General features: G+C 34.9%; 1 protein-coding gene across 1 annotated transcript; it reads right to left on the reverse strand.

Moving 5' to 3' along the window:
• Positions 1-629: 629 nt before the first annotated feature.
• LOC108690453 (brefeldin A-inhibited guanine nucleotide-exchange protein 3) lies at positions 630-17847 on the reverse strand. The gene is made up of 22 exons (XM_018197751.1): positions 17763-17847; positions 17240-17373; positions 16507-16641; positions 16179-16344; positions 15738-15867; positions 15382-15666; positions 14844-15077; positions 14505-14732; positions 13730-14106; positions 13444-13628; positions 13209-13371; positions 12760-13068; positions 12448-12670; positions 12198-12371; positions 11593-12001; positions 11246-11458; positions 10279-11164; positions 9806-9938; positions 6329-6557; positions 3698-3927; positions 1602-3162; positions 630-834 (listed from the first exon to the last, which is right to left on the reverse strand). Exons 1-22 carry the CDS (start codon positions 17845-17847, stop codon positions 691-693), a joined length of 6633 nt encoding a protein of 2210 aa, XP_018053240.1. The 3' UTR covers positions 630-690.
• Positions 17848-17992: the final 145 nt, after the last annotated feature.

A 17992-nucleotide genomic window follows, 5' to 3' on the forward strand; every position in this document is an offset into this window, starting at 1 on the left:
GCGTTATATAATAAAATATAATACTCATTACAAGGAATACGTATAATCCTTTTCAAACATCAAAATTCTTTACTCTACTTTTTCTTCTATAAAAAAAGATATTCGCTATTTATTCCAACAAAAGAATCCGCGCAAAAAATAATAGTATTTTCCGCTCTTAGAGATCATCTTGATAAGTAAAAAGGAGTGCCGATATCACCTGTATCGCGAGATACCTTTCATTTGTCGCTCGTACTCTTTTCAAGCTTTACGTTGGAAGCAAAAATCCGATACACCCGGCACTATGACCGAACCGCAAACTACAGTTAAGCGCAAAGAGCATAAAATGAGAATCGAGAAATGTGCATGCTGAATGGATCATAAATAAAATCCTTGTCTCCGACATGTCGACGTGTCGACATATACGGAAAAAATAGAGACTCGCGTGATAACGGAAACCTCGTTTTTTTTTCGAAATCAATTTACTTTTATATATATCGATTGGCATATTTTAATTTTATCGAAAAGTACGACTAAAATATATCGACAGATTCTACATCTTTTCCCCACATACCACCTTTCAATTTTATCTATCTATCACAGTAATAATAAAGAACTTAAAAAAGTAAGTCAAGCATTAAATCGTTCCTTCTTTGTCTCTTGAAAAGTCTTATAACTAAGGCCGCGATATATATCTAAAGATAATCGCTATTAATTATTTGTCAATCCATAAAGCACAGCGATACGATGAAACAGAGCTGAGAGACGTTGTTTCAGATTTTGATCTACGGCATGCCTGGTCAATATTCGCACGCCACGTACAAAAACCGGAAGCAACGGTGCTAATCGTTCATCCTGCAAAAAAGATTCCCAAAAAATTCGTATAAAAACTCAGACTTAAAGCAATTAACAATTGATAAATTCAACAATTCTTATGAGAAATTAAATTATTTATTGAAACAGATTCTTACTTATAATTTTGACAGTTTAATATTAGTCCTTCGATTCCACTTTAAATGTAGCATACTCGAATTTTTTAATTTTTTTTTTATATTATCTGTTGTTATTATCGTAGATACGTACATTTATATGTTATCATTATATTTTTTTAAAAATTATATGTATTTTTTAATTAAAAAATGAAAAAATTATTTAATAATTACAGATTTTTCTATATTGTATTTGAAAATGTAATACAAAAAGTTTAGTTATAATTTAGATCTGGATTAAATATTATTTCAATAAGAAATATATGTATATGTATATTAAAAAATAATTAAGATAAAATGAGAAAATTTTGAAATTTAAACTATATAATTTTAAATTATATAAAATTTTATTGTTAAATATATAAATATTGATCTTGAACTGTTTCTTTCGTACATAACATTCATTTTTACATGAAAAACATAAATATCCAATTTCAATCACTTTTTGCAATGACTATACATTCTTATCTACATTTCGATTGATAAACATTGTTATATGTTAATTTTTATGCAATATTATTCACAGTATTCAGTGTAATAACAATATATAGTATAAAATGGCATCGAAGGAATAAAACTTGTTATATGATGACTGCAAAATTATGTACATAAAAAGAAAAATAAAAAACTCACTGGTAAAGCTAAAGCCCATTCCAACGCAGTGCTCAAAATGTCTGCCCAAGCTTTCCTATGAGCCTCGCTATCTTTATTGACGTTTCGCCTCTGAATTTGCACTTCCTGGTTAATGATTGACTGACTCTCAACTGTAAACGTCTCTTCTTCGTTTCGTAAAAAGGGATTTGTCCTAAAGCCACGCTTGCTACGTTCATAGTCGCGCAATAATTCGTCTATATTGTCAAGGATCTGAGAAGATTTAGAATTTTTTTTATCCTGCTCCTTAATACTCTTTTCTGGTTCATGAGTTTTATTGGAAGGATCACTGGACATCCAAGCGGGTTTCCTGCGCAGCTCCATCACCGATTTTGGACGGGAATCCACAGAATTGGCCTGCAAAGATTCATCTTTGTCTTCAAGATCTGCCGCCATGACAAATGTTAAGGATTTCCGCCTGGATAATGGACCCACGTCGCTACTACGTCTTTCCGAATATGATTTTTGATATAAAAAGCCTTCATCAGAAAACGAATTTCGATTTAGCATTTTCATATTAGCCATAGAAGTTCTCATGGAAATCGACTCTGTTTTCCAATGCGAATCCAAATTATAAGAAAAATCATCACGATTGTACATTTTGGGGGGCGCCGGAGTCATGGCATTATACTTGGCGTCGATGTAATCCTCGCTGGAAGTTCCACCGGAACGGTCAAGGTAAACAATCTTCTCCGTGACCGATCCCAATCTGGATACCGGTCTAGAGTCGTCGGTTTCCGGTTCGGATTGTGGACCAGAATCGGTTGAATATTCTGCGGCCAAATCCGACAACCTGAAAGGTCTTGGATCGTTTTCGCTCTCAGCTCCAAGTTCTTCTAAGCCGCTCTCGTCATCCAAATTTGGATTGTACACGTCGTCTGGATCATCCTGATCATCTTCCTCATTATTATCCGGCTGATTTTGACAGATACCAGGATATTCTTTTTCCGTTGACTCAACGAAAGCTGATGGAGTATTGATGACGAGTCGATGATCGATAGACTCTTTCTTAGTAATCTCGGGATAGGGCTGCATCACAAGCAAGAATATGTTTCTCTCTGCGAAACTGTCAACCTTAGTGTATCTGCCGTCCTCATCAAGAACCACTTCAACGTAAGTTTCGCAAAGTTCGTCAAAGATCGTACGAAGTTGGCGCAGATATTTATTGAGCTTTCGATGCTTGATGTCATAGACGCACTCTCTGTCGCCCAGTCCTGTGCCCAAAATAGTCTTCACCAGTTCCAGAGTCGCGTGAAGCTCCTCTATCTCGCGTAAACATAGCTCGAATAACGTGATAATCTTAATGGTCCAAGCAGCTGCCGCTTGACGATATAAATTAGCTGGTTGCTTAAGATTCGTCACCGTTTTCAGCAAGAATTTCAGGCCAGGCCGGCAATCGAACTTCAGTGCGGCGACGTACGAGATGTCCAGAGCAGAAAGGAAAATTTCCACATGATGCGAACTCAGATGAGACAAATAACTTCGTTTGACGTTAGGATTAGGCGAACTGCATGGCGTCGAATGCGGTATCACGTGAGATAAACTATGGAAAAATGTTCTTTCCTATCATTATATAATCATAACACTCTACACACATATTTATCAAGAATTTCGAACAAAGTTATTAACCCTACATTATTCATCTGATTTTTGTTAACCTTAATTATTCGCGTGGGATATTCCTGATACTCCAACATTATATCTCAATTTTCAATATTATTTTTAATGATTTACAATTAAATAAAAATTAATAATATTTTATAATCCTTTAATAAAGATAAATGCAAATCTTTTAAATTGTAAAACAATATTTACGCTAAATATTATACCTATAAATATTATACCTATAAATAGCATATATTTAACAAATATATACAATTTATAAGGTGAAAATATTCTGAACATTTTATGAGTAGTAAGTAATTTTAATTTTGAATTAACGTAAATAAAACTATTGACAATTTAAACAAATTCCGCGTATTAAATTAATAAGTAATCGATATTATATTATATAAAATACATATTAGCAATATTTTTTATTACTATGCAATGAATGCAAAAAAAAGCTATATACGAACCTTGAAGTCGAAGGGCCAGCACCTTGAAGAAGAACACTTGCGATGCAATGAAGCAGCATCTGATGTACCAAAAGTCCGACTACCAACGCACGCAACTGAACTCTAACGATGTAAAGATCGGGATTGAGAGTAGCGCCTACGGCAGGAGGGTACAAAAGGAACACGTACGACTTTTCATCAAGTGATCGAGAATCCTCTTCGATCCGTGTTTGTTCCTCCAGGAGGAACACCTAAAGACACAAGCGTGTCAATATAAAGTCTAAACTTGTTTCAAGCAAAATTCTGAATATATGATATGATACAGTTTTTTGAAGATCTGATGAATTTTGTGAAAATTTGCTATATATTTTGCTACAATGAAGCAATCGTTTAGTCTTTGTAATGTTTTAATTGCAAGTAAGATTATGTTTTCATTATCAAGTTTAATAATGCACTGGAAAGTTTTGTGCAAAAAAATATTCCAATTGAAAATACATTAATTATTATTATAATTATATAGCTTATTGTCATGTAATATGAGTTAGAAAAGGATATCGCTTTTATTAAATAAATGATGATGAGAATAATCTTAATTACAATAATAAGTAACGGTTATGCACTTAGCCTAACACGACTCCGTAATTTTTTTCCAATTGCAAGATAATGTGTGCAAACTACGAAAGCTGCAGCTTCTATAATACGGTGTCGTGTACCGTTACCTACACGTTACTGTGACAGTGAAATTCTAGCCATGGACCCAAGCCATGGATTTTAATAGTGATTCGTAAGATCGTGCCAAGTAAAATTGAAATGATGATTTCAATCAGCGACGAGATCCTTTTTCATAAATTTATTAAAATAAAAATCAAAAATTACAAATTTAATTATATTGCTTCTCTCAAAATATTTTAGGCATTTTTTTAGTAATTTATTAAAAAATGAAAAAATTAGCAATTATTTTCGAAGCATAATAGATGTGAACGAAATAAAATTTCTATTTAAGTAAAAATTTAATTTAAAAAGGATAATCGCAATTATATCATTAATTTTTTTCTCTTTTCTATATTATAGATCTATATACAATTTATATGACAATATTTATATCTTCATTTCTTGAAAAGGATCTCGTTAAAGCGCCTCTGCATTCTAACCCGTGCCTTCTACCAGCATGTGCAAATGTTAAAAAAAAAAACGGATGATCCGAACCGAATGGCGTTTCCTCGTCGACAGGCATATTCCAAATTGATGACCTTTTGTTTAAGGTAAAGGATGAGTGAACAGTCAATTAACTGATAATAGAAGCTTTATATTTGTTGACCACAGTCATTCAGCGTACAAAAATACATAGGAAACATTTTGACTCTGTCATGTCGCCAATATCAGCAACAAGCTTGGAACACATCAAAAGCGATCGTCGATATCTTATGCTTGCGTCATATAAAGTACTCGTGTTCAATGTATACATAGATAAAATATGTTGCTCGGTATACAAAAATATTTTTTAGATTGAAAGTAGCTTTTAGAATTGCTCCTGATTCAAATAGGAGGGCTAAAACTTGGCCTGTCGACGACGACGTGAAGGCACGCCTCCACGACTCTGTGAATCACTCGGCGTGGATGTCGGACATCTATCCACGTTATTCGCTTTTCTGCCGGTCGAAATGGTGAATCTCGATACGATACAATAACATTTTTTTTTTCTCTGGGTTTGATCGGTTCTTAAAATCCATGACGTGAGTTACCGTGGTCGGCTAGAGCCATTGAGGGCCTGTGTTCGTCGTAGTGTTAGTGTAATCAGGGGGTGTCGTGTGCTGCCTACAACCGATGGGGTAGGAAGTAGTGTGCTGGTCGATCAGTGTCGTCTCAATGGTCGTCAAATCCTGGAAAGGCGTCGTCGGCAGTGACGCCGCGCTCTGCCTCTTGATGGCAGTCAATACCTCACGCAGCTGGCTCACCTGGGAGCAAGTCAGGTCAGGAGGGAACTACCTATGTCCCTGTATCTTTATCTTTCTTTTTTTTTCTACCTTTCTCTCCCTCTCTCTCTCATCTTTTTTCACACAACTCGGACATTCTCGCATTTCATCAGAATGAACAATACATTATTAGAAGTCTATCAAGTGACAAGATGTCTATACAAGGAAAAATCATCTATTATCAAACAGATGATAAAAGTCGGTAGTAAAAATATTAATAATTTCGTATAAATTTTAAATAATTTTCGCACCTCGTATTTACACATTGATTGTCACATTTTGATTTATATCCATTTAATATAATGTTTTTTTCCGAAATTAATCATATTAGCCCCATAAAGCACAAAAGTTGATAACAACATTGCTGTTAACGTTTGCAATGTTACTGCAATATTGCTGAAACGTTGAAATGTTGCTGCAATATTGCTAGAATGATATGTGCTATGTGGGACGAAATATACTATATAATCTTGATATCATGATATGTGAATGATAAATGCAGAAATGAACTTTCTGGAGCATTGTTTATATATTTCGAATGTTTCGTCTCGTGATTACGAGGAGCACATCAATAAAGCACATTGATAGTAACAACAACAATTAGAAATAACGGAGGCTCTCTCATTAGCATTCTCCCCAGCGTATGACATCTTTCGAAAATAAATCTCGGATTACTTACCTGAGCAGCGAGTTGTCTCAACCGTTCCGTTTCTTCCGGTGTCGCATCGCGGCGCGCTGCGACCTTCACTTGGGCGACGTCCCCGTAAAAAGATTCCGATCTGGGCGAGAAAGCCATGGTCAGCTGGTGCAACTCCTGTAACGAATTTGAACAGGCGCGGTAGCACGCGACACCGCAGACCTCCCATTGTTCCGAAGTGAGGAGTGGTCCGCTGCTCACCAGGACATGCCTGCCAAACACGGATTTAATCTCTTTGTGATTCGTTAAACCATTTTGTATTAATCATGATTTTCAAATATTCGGTCGGGGAAAAAGTTTCTTTGTATTTAAAAAAATTTTTTTGCACAAGTTTTTCATTTGTTGCGAAATTTTCGTTACAATTATATCATTTGCTAGAACAAAGTTTCAGCTTTAAGAATTTGTTTTTTAAATTGTTTTAATTGCGATATGATTTTTATCCAAATTATGAACAATCAAAGTTAGAATGCTTCTTTACTTAATTCGCGAATAACTTAGAAACAAAAAATCAGATAATCGAAAATTTTCGTAAATTTTTTTTGACGTCAGACACGTCAGAGCTCCCAAAAGTGAAAAAAATTTTTCATCTTCTTCAGTTTGTAGTTTTTTAAACGTAAAAATTATTAAACTTACAAAAACTCAAAAAATATAGTACCCTTTCGAAAGAGAGAAACTTTCAAAAAGTTTCAAACTTTATTATTTCAAATTTTATTAAATTCTTTTTTTTTTAATTTCATTCATTTTTGACGAAAATATTGTATATATAATTTTGAATTAAAAAATACGAAGAAACTTTTTTTCCGGCTCAATAAGAATAGCAAGCAATAACAATAATAAAAAGTAAAAAAATTTAGTTCTTTCCTACGCATATTTTTTTTTATTTTCTGCGTAGAAAGGTGTTACTGAAATATCTAAATTTTACTAAATACAAATCTAAAAATAATTTTATTGGACTCTCAGAGTAATTAAGACGTTCAAAATGATTACTAGAATATTCAAACTTATTGCGGCATCTCAACGATTTTGCTAAAGTAATCTAAAAATTTAATCAGATATAAAATCGCTCAAGCTGGTTGCTAAAATGACAAAACTTTTTGCTCATTATACTTAAATTTTCTACATTATTTTGATCCAATCATTTTATTTTTATCTATGTCTACCTAAATTTTTAGAAATTTCAGCAATCATTCTTTTCGTATACAGTTAGAAGAACTCGCAATCTTAAAAGAACATTTGAACCTTCTACATCACATTTTTTTTCGGTAATAAATCTCACAAGGACATGAACAACGATCGGTGAATGGTAATCAGATTTCTCGCGTTACTATGTCAACAATAAAGTTGGCCAACGCCTTCTGCGCAGTAGATATCTCAAGCAATCGCTCTTTCATAGCTATGGCAAGAATCATCCGATCCGCTGGATCATACTGTGGAAGTGGGTTGTCACTGAGTGACACTAAGATTTCAGATCAAGATACCGTTCGGTTCGTCATTCGCGAACCTGCTCCGTTTTTAAATTCCGACGTACATACAGAACATGTGTACATCGATACCTCGCGATCGGCACCGATTCGCGAGATCATGTTACTGACTCGAGCTAGTTGGATGTATACATGTCTGCCGTGTACATTAATATAGAGAAAATGCGCCGATGGCTCTCCAGGTGGATGCAGCGTGTGCAGTCGTTAACATGACGCTCCAAGGGTGTCGAATGTCGGTGGCTACTTTATCCTACCGGACAGCTTGTCAAGCTTCGTTATCGTCTTACACGCACGCTCCGCTCCGCCATAATAGCGATATACCTAACTTAACGTTCGTCACGAGATACATTCCATCAAACTTAATTGATGTACCAATTCACTCTGTGAATCAATGCGAACCAATCGATAGGCTAAAAGCATCTCTAGATGATATAGCCAATGTATATGCCAATCTTGCACACATTCGTTAAATGTTGAACTACATTCAATATGAATAATTACGTATGTCATGTGTATGATACTTGCATGTTGACATACATTGGTCATATCGTTTGGAGGCGCCTTACATAATAAACCTTTTGCAACAGATGTAAATTAATACAGTGAAGAAAAATCTGTAACTAAGGAAAAATTCATTACAATTGATCTTATTTTTGATCCTTTTATAATCAATAATCATCTGATTTGACTTATATTTTGTTTCGATAGAGCTCAGGATGTCTACCGAAAACAAAAATCAATTCTGCTAGAAGATCTAAAGTTTTGTTGGATACAGACAAGAAAATAATTTTGTTAGACAAAATAAGCACTGCTGCAAAAAGAAATTATTTTGATGGTTTAACAAAATTAAATAATAACAAAATGAGTTGAAAACGATAAATACAATCAATTCATAGAACTTGTTGAGTAAAAAGATGTAAAATGAAAAATTTAATACCATAAAGTTTCGATTATAAAAAAAATATAAATATACTTTGCTATTAATATTAATAATAATACATACGTTAAAAATCCCAAATAATAAAATTATTTTCAGATCAGTATCCAACACAAGTTTGGATTTTTCAGCAAAATAATTCTTTCCGAGCAGAATTTAAAAAAATTAAGTCATTTCTGAAAAATCTCGCAAACAGACAGATGAACAAATGACAGAACCAACACTGAAATTATGATATCTTTTTCGATGTTCTCCAAGTGGCATCGGTTAACAATTCGAATTCAGTGGAATCGACGCTTTTGCTAGAAGTTTTCAATATCTTCCTCTCAACAGATAATACGTTAGTCTTCGCTGCTTTAGACTGTATATTGTTCCTGAAATACGTGAGAGATATCGACAACAACAAAGAGAAGAAACTCTGCATGGAAAAAGTTTGAAGTATCTACTGAGTTCCAATAATATTCTCGTTGATGTATCGAATACCAGCCTGTCCGATCTTGCATTCTGCTCAAAGGATTCAAGTGTCTACGATTCCGTAATAGGAATCCAGTACAATTAAAATCCAGTTGAAGTAAACCGAAGTAATTTATCCGCTCGTTTGTTCTTTAATGCGATTCGCTCGAGCTTTGTTAATTAATATTTACGTGCCTTAAAGCGCGATGATTATCTGTGCATAGAAAATCTCATACTGTTAATGTCATCGATGTTCGATGGCATTAATGACAGTTCGAGATTGCAGTAGAAAACCGGAATGTAATGGCAACAGTGGTGGTTCTTTAACGGCTGATTGAAACGACGTTGTTGTTACCGGTTATTTCGTAATTCAATTAGGAAAGCTGGTGATCATAAAATGAATACAGAATGAAGCGCAATATCTTTCTTATATAACTCTGTAGTGTGTGATTGTAACACTATTTATGAAGTAGTACAGCTGCACGAATCGCAATAAAGAACAAACGAGCGGGCAAGCAAATTACTTCGGTTCGCTTGAGCTGGATTTTATGTCGCGAGCTGGAAGTGTTCCCCGCGCTTTTGACTTACCTGATACAAGCGCAACCGAGACGAGCTATGCTCTCTGTAGGTTGTACCACGCATTCCGCCATTACTAATAAAAGTTGCTTCAACATCAGCGTCGTGGCAGGTAAATAGACATCGTTTCTGATGACTTCTGGACCTAAAAAAATAATTACACGAACAAATTAGCAATCTTTACATCTCGCATACTTTATTTCTTATTTCGTTTTTTGGATCAATGTTTTTTGCATTAATCTTGGTTCACAACCTTGCTTTAAGAAACCTTAAATCATAAGTCAAAAAAGATTAGATGATAATAATTTCTGTTTTTAAACTGTTTTTGCACAGTCTTTAGGCTTTAACCGTTAGACTTAAACGAATTGAGCAAACCTAATTCTTAGGGCCTAAAAGTATAAGTTCTGTAGCTGATATATCGTTACTTACAACTTACAGCTTACGGCTTACGGTCTCTTAAAGCAAGGTTGTAAACTTAGCTTTACCTTGCAAGTAAGTCAAATAATCGACCACGAGATCCGTCGTGAGACCGCAACACTGTTTAAAATTGGGCGCAAAATTGTCCCATCCGCGATAGATCTTCGACGTTTTTCTTAACCAATTTTGCACCATGGGCAATAGTAGATGATTGACGCAGTAGAGTCCAAACGCCGGCCCAGGTACATTTAGAATGTCGCGTAAGAGATGAAACAGAGTCTCCAGAGTGTGCGGTTGGTAACGTTTTGGACAAATCATGGTCGCACTTGCTAGGCCTTCGATAAGGATGTACCAAACCCTCAGGATGCCACTAGGCTTGTCCATGCTTTGCAATGTGGCAATAGGATGAGCGTCCTTATCGATCAGCGGAGTCAGCGCGTCATATGATTTTTCTGGGATGATTTCTTGCATAGACTCGATATGCTTGTCGAATCTAGTTAGCTCGAGATTCGGAATGATCGGATCCACATATTGCGGAATCGTAGAGACTTGAATCCTCTGAGCGGAATGGAAGATCGGGCAGGCTGGCATTCGATACATTGACGATAGAATATCGCTGCAACTCAGCAAATACTTCAAACTTTCTACGCAGAGTCTCAGTCTTCTCGATTCTGTGCTGTCGATACAATTCTCGGTCTCGTCAGATTGACCTTCGTAGTCGCCGATACCTCTCACATGTTTCAGCAGACACAATATACAGTCCAAAGCAGCATTAGCGAAGACCAATGTGTTGTCCGTTGAGAGGAAGACTCTGAAAACTTCTAGCAAAGGCGCCGATTCCACTGAATCCGAATTGTTAACTGACGCCACTCGGAGAGCGCCGAAAAGTGGGCGCCAACCTGAACGTATCTCAGTACGATTCGTTTCAACGAACTCACAGATGCAGCTGACAATCTGAAAAATTAATAATTCAATCTGAACGATTTAAATTTATAAGCTTTTATTTACATAAATAAATTGTGAGTGGTTACTAACTTGATCTTGCACGTCGCTGTCGCAAAGTTCAAGACATAAGAGATTTTCAAAAGGCTTGAAGAGCGCCTCGTTAAAGTGGAAATGTGGAAGTTCTATTTGTTCGTTTAACAAGGCCGCCATGGAATCGTGAATGCATTGAACTGCTTTCTTCGAAATGCTACGATCCTCGTGGCAAGCCGCCTCCATGAAATGTGGTCCCAAAATAGTCCATACCTGAAAAATTATTCTATTTTTGCATCATATATTCAAAAAAGAAAAACATGATAGCAACTGCGAAGGTGACAACTTATATCGTTCCTTTACTCAAAAAATGCCATAAATAAAAAATACGTTAAGTATTTTCTTACCCCCATTATATGTATTAAAGGTCTACCACTCTTTACACACTTCAGCATAACTTCGCCTAAACGAGCCAAAAGTAGCACATTCATCTCATTCTCTCTCGGCTTACTTCGTCTCCACCAAAATCTCTTATTATCTTTACAGCCATCAGTGGTCTTGAACAATTGCGCCTTGCTGGCCTTACAGAGAGCCATAAGAAACGAACAGAGCGATCTGAGATTTAATTTAAGTGCCGCATCCTCGAAAAGTCTATCGACTTGTTGGGATAGCACGCAAATAATCTTGGCGGCATAGTCTGCTGGTAAAATGCCATTAAATTGACTATCAGCGTTTGATTCTTGAATAATCTCCGGAATCGTGTCCGAACTGGGATTTTGCGTATAAGGACTCGAAAGGAAACTATACACATCCACACTATATAACAGAAATTATTTAAAAAATTAGAAATAAATTATATAGATACAAGATATTATAATTTCAGCATGTTGTAAAATATTTACATTAAATTGATATATTAATTGATATATTAATTAATTAGAAAATGAGAAAATTTTTTGAAAAAAAACAATATCAACTAATTAAAATATTGTAATATAAAAATTAATTGTACCAAGATTCCTCATCATCGACAATGTTGAAATTTAGTCGAAGCTTATCTTGGCCGTTCTTAGCATCGCCATTTATAATATCTTTCTTTTCCTTCTTCTGAGAGGCTTTGGGCAGTGAGGGATTTTGGTTTCTTCCAAAGAAGTCATGTTCCAACTTACTCACGTATAGGCAGCATCTTTTGTTCAAATGCATGCTCTTTAATATATGTAAGAAAAAGCACATTATTATATATGTTTTAGAATGTCACTTACGTGAAAACGTGCGGCCAACAATCACTACCGTGACTGCCTAGTTCCAAACCTCTTCCTAAAAGCACATCCATACTGAGTGCGTGAGATGTATGAAGATTCGTCGCTTTATTCTGTAATTTAAGTCGAAGAACGTCCTTCTTGCGAGTAATTTTCGAAATAGATTGTTCCGTACAAGCGGCCTTTGCGAGAAGGGCAAAAATAGAGCCACAGCGATTCTGTAAGCCTGAAATAGATAAGAAGATAAGATAAAATAAAAAAATAAATATCAAAATGCATTCAAAATCTGGTTTAAAAAAAAGAAAGTATGTGTACCAAGTACGTTGCTTAATGTAGCGGCCTTGTGAAGACCTTCAAGCGCCAAGACAACCGTATCTCTGACTCCTCTTCGACCACCGTCTCTATTTAGGATGCCTTTGTTGGTTTCTTCCTTAGGGGGATTCAGTCCCGTCGTAAGAACCGTCATCATACTGCCCCAGCAGCAAGTTAGCACTCTTCGGGAGAGTTTTGCGCCAGCCTCCGCTTCCGGAGTTGGTTCACTTCGAGAAAGTTGGGCTCGTTCCAGTCGTATGTAATCAGAGAGCAATTGTCCACCTCTGTGACTGCCAGGTATACCATCCACGTCTATAAATTGCGTAAAAGACATTTTATTAAGTTAAATTTAAAATAACTAAAAGTTAATTTCAAAAAATATTCACAAAAAATATAATTTTATTAATATATTTATTTTACTGTAAAAAAAATTTTGATGTAATACTGCATACCCGTGAGAACATTGACCAACGCATTATTCTCCGTGGAACTAGGATTGTAACCACACTTCTCGAGCAAATTACATGCGAGAACTTGTTGATACAATTCGGAGAGCCATGTGGCTGAGAGATAAACTAACACGCCAGATCCATGCACCTCTTCCACAAATCGTTCCTTAAAAATAAAATTAAGGAAAATAAATGCAATGAATTCGGAAAGCATTAAAATATTCGCGATTAAGCATACCTCGCTGATTGGCACTTGCCGACCTTCCTCATGATAATAATTTATTTGGATTAATTTCAGATTGAGAAGCAATGCCGCATACGTCGCCAAATAAATTCCGTCAGCATTCATGATCGTGATTAACGCACATGAATCCATACTAGCGTCAGTTTGTTCCTGTATCTTCTGTTGAGTTACAAATACTCCTAAAATATGTCAAATATGTAAATTTCAAAAAAATATATCATTATTTTAATATTAATGTAATTTTTGCGCATTATTTTATAAGTTTTATCGATAGCTATACCTTGACAATATTCAGAAGCAAAATTCTGTAATGCCTCATCCACCTCTATATTACTTCGCAAAGTGAGGACCATCGGTATGAGATCGGATCTAAGCGTTCTTACGAATCGCCTGGCGTTGTGTCTCTCTACATCCACATTGCATTCGTCGGCCACTTGTCGGCCCACATGAAGACACTTGGGTAATTTTTTCAATCTCAGTTTCTCGTATTCATTCTCCGTAGTGCAATCGTTATCATCAAGACTATTTTCTTCCTGAATCTCATCCGATTCATTTTGAGGACCTTCAGTATCCGTTGAATCACCATCTTCTGATGGTCCATGCCCAGATGAGTCGGAATCCGAGCCCATACCTTTCTTCATTAATTCCAATTGTTCCCTGAGAAATAAATTATCATAATGTATTGTAATGCATACATATCGTTCCCTTACTTCAAAAGTGATACAATCCAAAAATTAAATTTCTTAAAAAAGAGAAAAAACTATTTTTCAACTTGACAGGAAATTATTGACTCTAATCGTAAAGAATAAATCGAATCCTTAAATCAATTTATATTATTAAAATTATATTTTGTATTATATCACATATTTCCACAATATTCTGTACTGTACAATATACTATTATTATCTAATATAAAAAATAAAAATTTTAAATAATTAACGGAATCAAATAGTCGAATCATCGAAATTTTAATATTAATTACCTATTTCTCATTACTTTTTTCAAATAATTGAACATAATTATTTTACTAAATGATTCATGATCATTGTGTTCACCTGTATGTTTTTGGTAATCGTGCCATACTTTGGTAAGTCAGAGGTCCACGATAATCACAGGATTCTAAATCTTCATACAAACTATTAATTGTGCACGTATAATTATGATTAATGGCCTTGCCCTCGCAAAGTTCTTGAAGTGCTGACAACATAGCGACAACGCAAGAAACACTCGCGTGCAATATAGACAATCCACCCGTTGTTGACTCTTCTATCGAATCCATAGCCCTAAAATACAATGTAGAAAAATTTAAAAAAAGATTCTATTATGTAAATTGAACAAAATTTTATTTAAGCTTTATTTATTGTACATCAAAGATTGTTGCGAGAAATACTCACAGTCTCATCAGTGCCATGTCACTTTGTATATGGCTCGATCGATCTTCTTCTACAAGTAATGGTCCAGCAAAATCAACCATTCGGCTGGGACTACGTAATAATTCCTTCAACGCTTTTAAAGGTTCTAGACGCTGCTGCGGTGGTGGATACAGCAACATCCTATGGAATACCGATTCCAAAACTGGTCGCAACGGACCAACGCATCCGACTAATCTTACTAATTCCGTGCCAATGCTAAAGATGATATTTTTTTATACAATATCACGTAAATTATAAAATATTAAATATTCTACATAAAAAAAGTATCAAAGAAATGGCTGCATTTAACAAAAAAGCAGCTTTGCAATTATAATTGTAAGATTCCTTAATATGGTTGATTTACATACATATTTAGATTCAGTAAATAATTAAAGGTAAGATATATTATATTTTTGAATATATTAAAGAATTTTACAAAGCTGCTTTTTTTGCTTAACACAATTAACGTTTACAATATCAACATGTGATGATGTATTCTGAATTTTCTTTTACTGTTTACCTGTAAACAGTTTTAGCCTGATGACTATCAAAACTCAGTGATGTGGCCAAGTATCCGGAACCTCTGCCAACTTCGTTCTCCTTTCCCTCTCGGGAGGTAAAAGTCTTATCTACCCGGGGAGTGCCTAGAAAGGCTATCAAGGCCGGACAGAACTTCTGCCATAGGAAAGTCGTAAAATGTGTGTTAGTATGAATCTTTTGCGGTAATGATGATATCAGTGTGTGCAAGCATTCCAATAAAAAGACTACAGTACTGCCGTTTCTGCCATTGCTGGAACAGGATTTCCTAAATATTATTATAGTATTAAACATAACGACTTTTACTTCACTAATTTTCTAAGATGCATTATTATATACTTTTGAGCCTCGTCCAGTTTACTGCAAATATACTGTAAAATCGGCAAGGCCTCGTTGAAACACGAAACGCCTCGCTCGCGCACATTTTTATTCCGCTTAGCATTCTCGTCCATCTCTTGGCATTCCTCATCTGCAAATAAATATAATAACGCATAATAGTGAATATTGAAATTCTGACACGCTAGCAATGCAATCGCAAGTATATAAACAGTAATAGTCAGTCATTAGGATGTTTCGCCGATGGCATTCTTCGACCCGCATGCCACTGGCACGCGATCTTGTAATTTATCGACCAAACATCTATGTTTGGAAATGCTATGTCTGGAAGCTATTGTCACTAGAAGTGCTATGTCTGGAAGGTATCATCACTGTCTCTCTAAGGCGAAATGCATCAGCGACGTTGCGTTAGTTTCTTTTTTTTCGCTCAAATTTTCATATTACCTAAAAAAAGGCAGAATGATCGCAATGTTTGACTGGTTGCAGCCTGTGCAGCTGTACGCACAGCTTGATTGCCATTCTCGAACGCCTCACAACAAGTAGTCAGTATAGCAATGATCAAACGACCATTCATAGTCCAATAAGGAGAGCAAGCAACTTGCAGCAAGACCTTGGAAGAGAAATTATCGATGAGATATTACCAGCAATTAAATTCATAATTTTAAAGTAATAAAATAAGATGTTACATTTAAAATTTCGATTAACTTTCTTATTTTGTTTTTGCGTTTTAATATTCGATCTAAAACTTTTATAATCACTGTGAAACACTCACTTTAAGCATATCCGTTTGTGTGTCATCGGATTGCGAGACGATGGAGCTCATGGCGTGCAACATTTGTGCAGGCAACCATAACGAATCATCTTCTGGTTCATAAGGTGATTGGAATCTGTCGTCTCTTAACATTTTCTATAAATTTTATTAATTTAATACGACGTTAATTTAATCATGATATTTATAACGCAGTTAATAATTAATAATAAAAATGTAATTAATTTAAAAATGTATAAAAATGTAATTATTTTATTTTATTGTATATAAACAAGATTTACATAAATATTAGAAATAAGAATATGCAAATTATATATTAAATTACGAATAAGAATCTATGTAATTAATTGCAATAATTATGATCTATCTAAGTATTTAAATCTTTATTACAGAATTCCTATAAAAGCTGTAAAAAAAACTTTTCGTATTCTTTCGTATTGAAGCTAATTAAAAGTCATCTGCCATAGTGACGTTACTTAAACTGTCGCAGCTGTTCGGTATCTATCGTTTTATCGCGTACAGTTCCGGGACATACGTCCATAAGCGGTTACATTAATGCCAACATACACGGAAAGAAAAATAATCCAGAAATAAAATTCAGACACATGAAATGTGTCTTTTCTGTAAATATTTTAATCCACATTCGCATTTTTAACGTACATAGAAAATTTATTATTAATTTTTTTCGCGTGAAAAATATTCTTTTACAAAAGATTATTTTTGTTATATTACTTACATGTAATCCCGCAAGTCCGAAAGCAACGAACTTGCTTCTGTTACTTTCCAGTGCTAACTGAAACGTATGTAAGCATTTCGCGCGCAGTTCGTGGGGTGGATCTCGTAGCAAGCCTTGTTGTTTTTCCAGAAAATCTATAGAAGAAAAAATTATTCTCAATACAAAAAGAACAAGTCCAAGTAAATTAAAAAAAATATTTGTGTTTGATGACCAACATCACATCAATCATACTGCGTCATTATGGCACCTTTTCAAACAAATTGACGTAAATTAAAAAAATATTTTTTTAATATAGTAAATATTTATAATTTTTTTAACTTTGCATAAAGATATTTAAATATAATCAAATTAAATGAAAAATATTTATATTTAGACAATGTTTAATGCGAGGAATGCGGGTGTCAAGCAGATGTCAAATCTGTTTGACGTTTCTGGAGTGAAGAAGCCTCGAATAAAAGCGACTCTTGCACAAAAAAATATTCAATAAAAAATTAAATAAAAATAGGAAACGTGATGTGCTTACCATGCGCTTCTTGTGCTGATTTCCGTAAATTTTGTAATCTTGCATTGTTCGACTCCCTTATGATCTGCAGCAGGAGATCCTCCATGACACGACGGGTTCCAACCGCTACCACGCGTCTGATCGATAACAGGAGGGAGTGCCGATGCACGCCATGCTTCACTATACATGCGCACTTTCAGGAACGTAAAAAATATTACTTTCAAAAATACTGATACACATTAGAAACAATT

Source organism: Atta colombica, unplaced genomic scaffold, assembly GCF_001594045.1.
Source record: "Atta colombica isolate Treedump-2 unplaced genomic scaffold, Acol1.0 scaffold321, whole genome shotgun sequence".
Classification (NCBI taxonomy): Eukaryota; Metazoa; Arthropoda; class Insecta; order Hymenoptera; family Formicidae; genus Atta; species Atta colombica.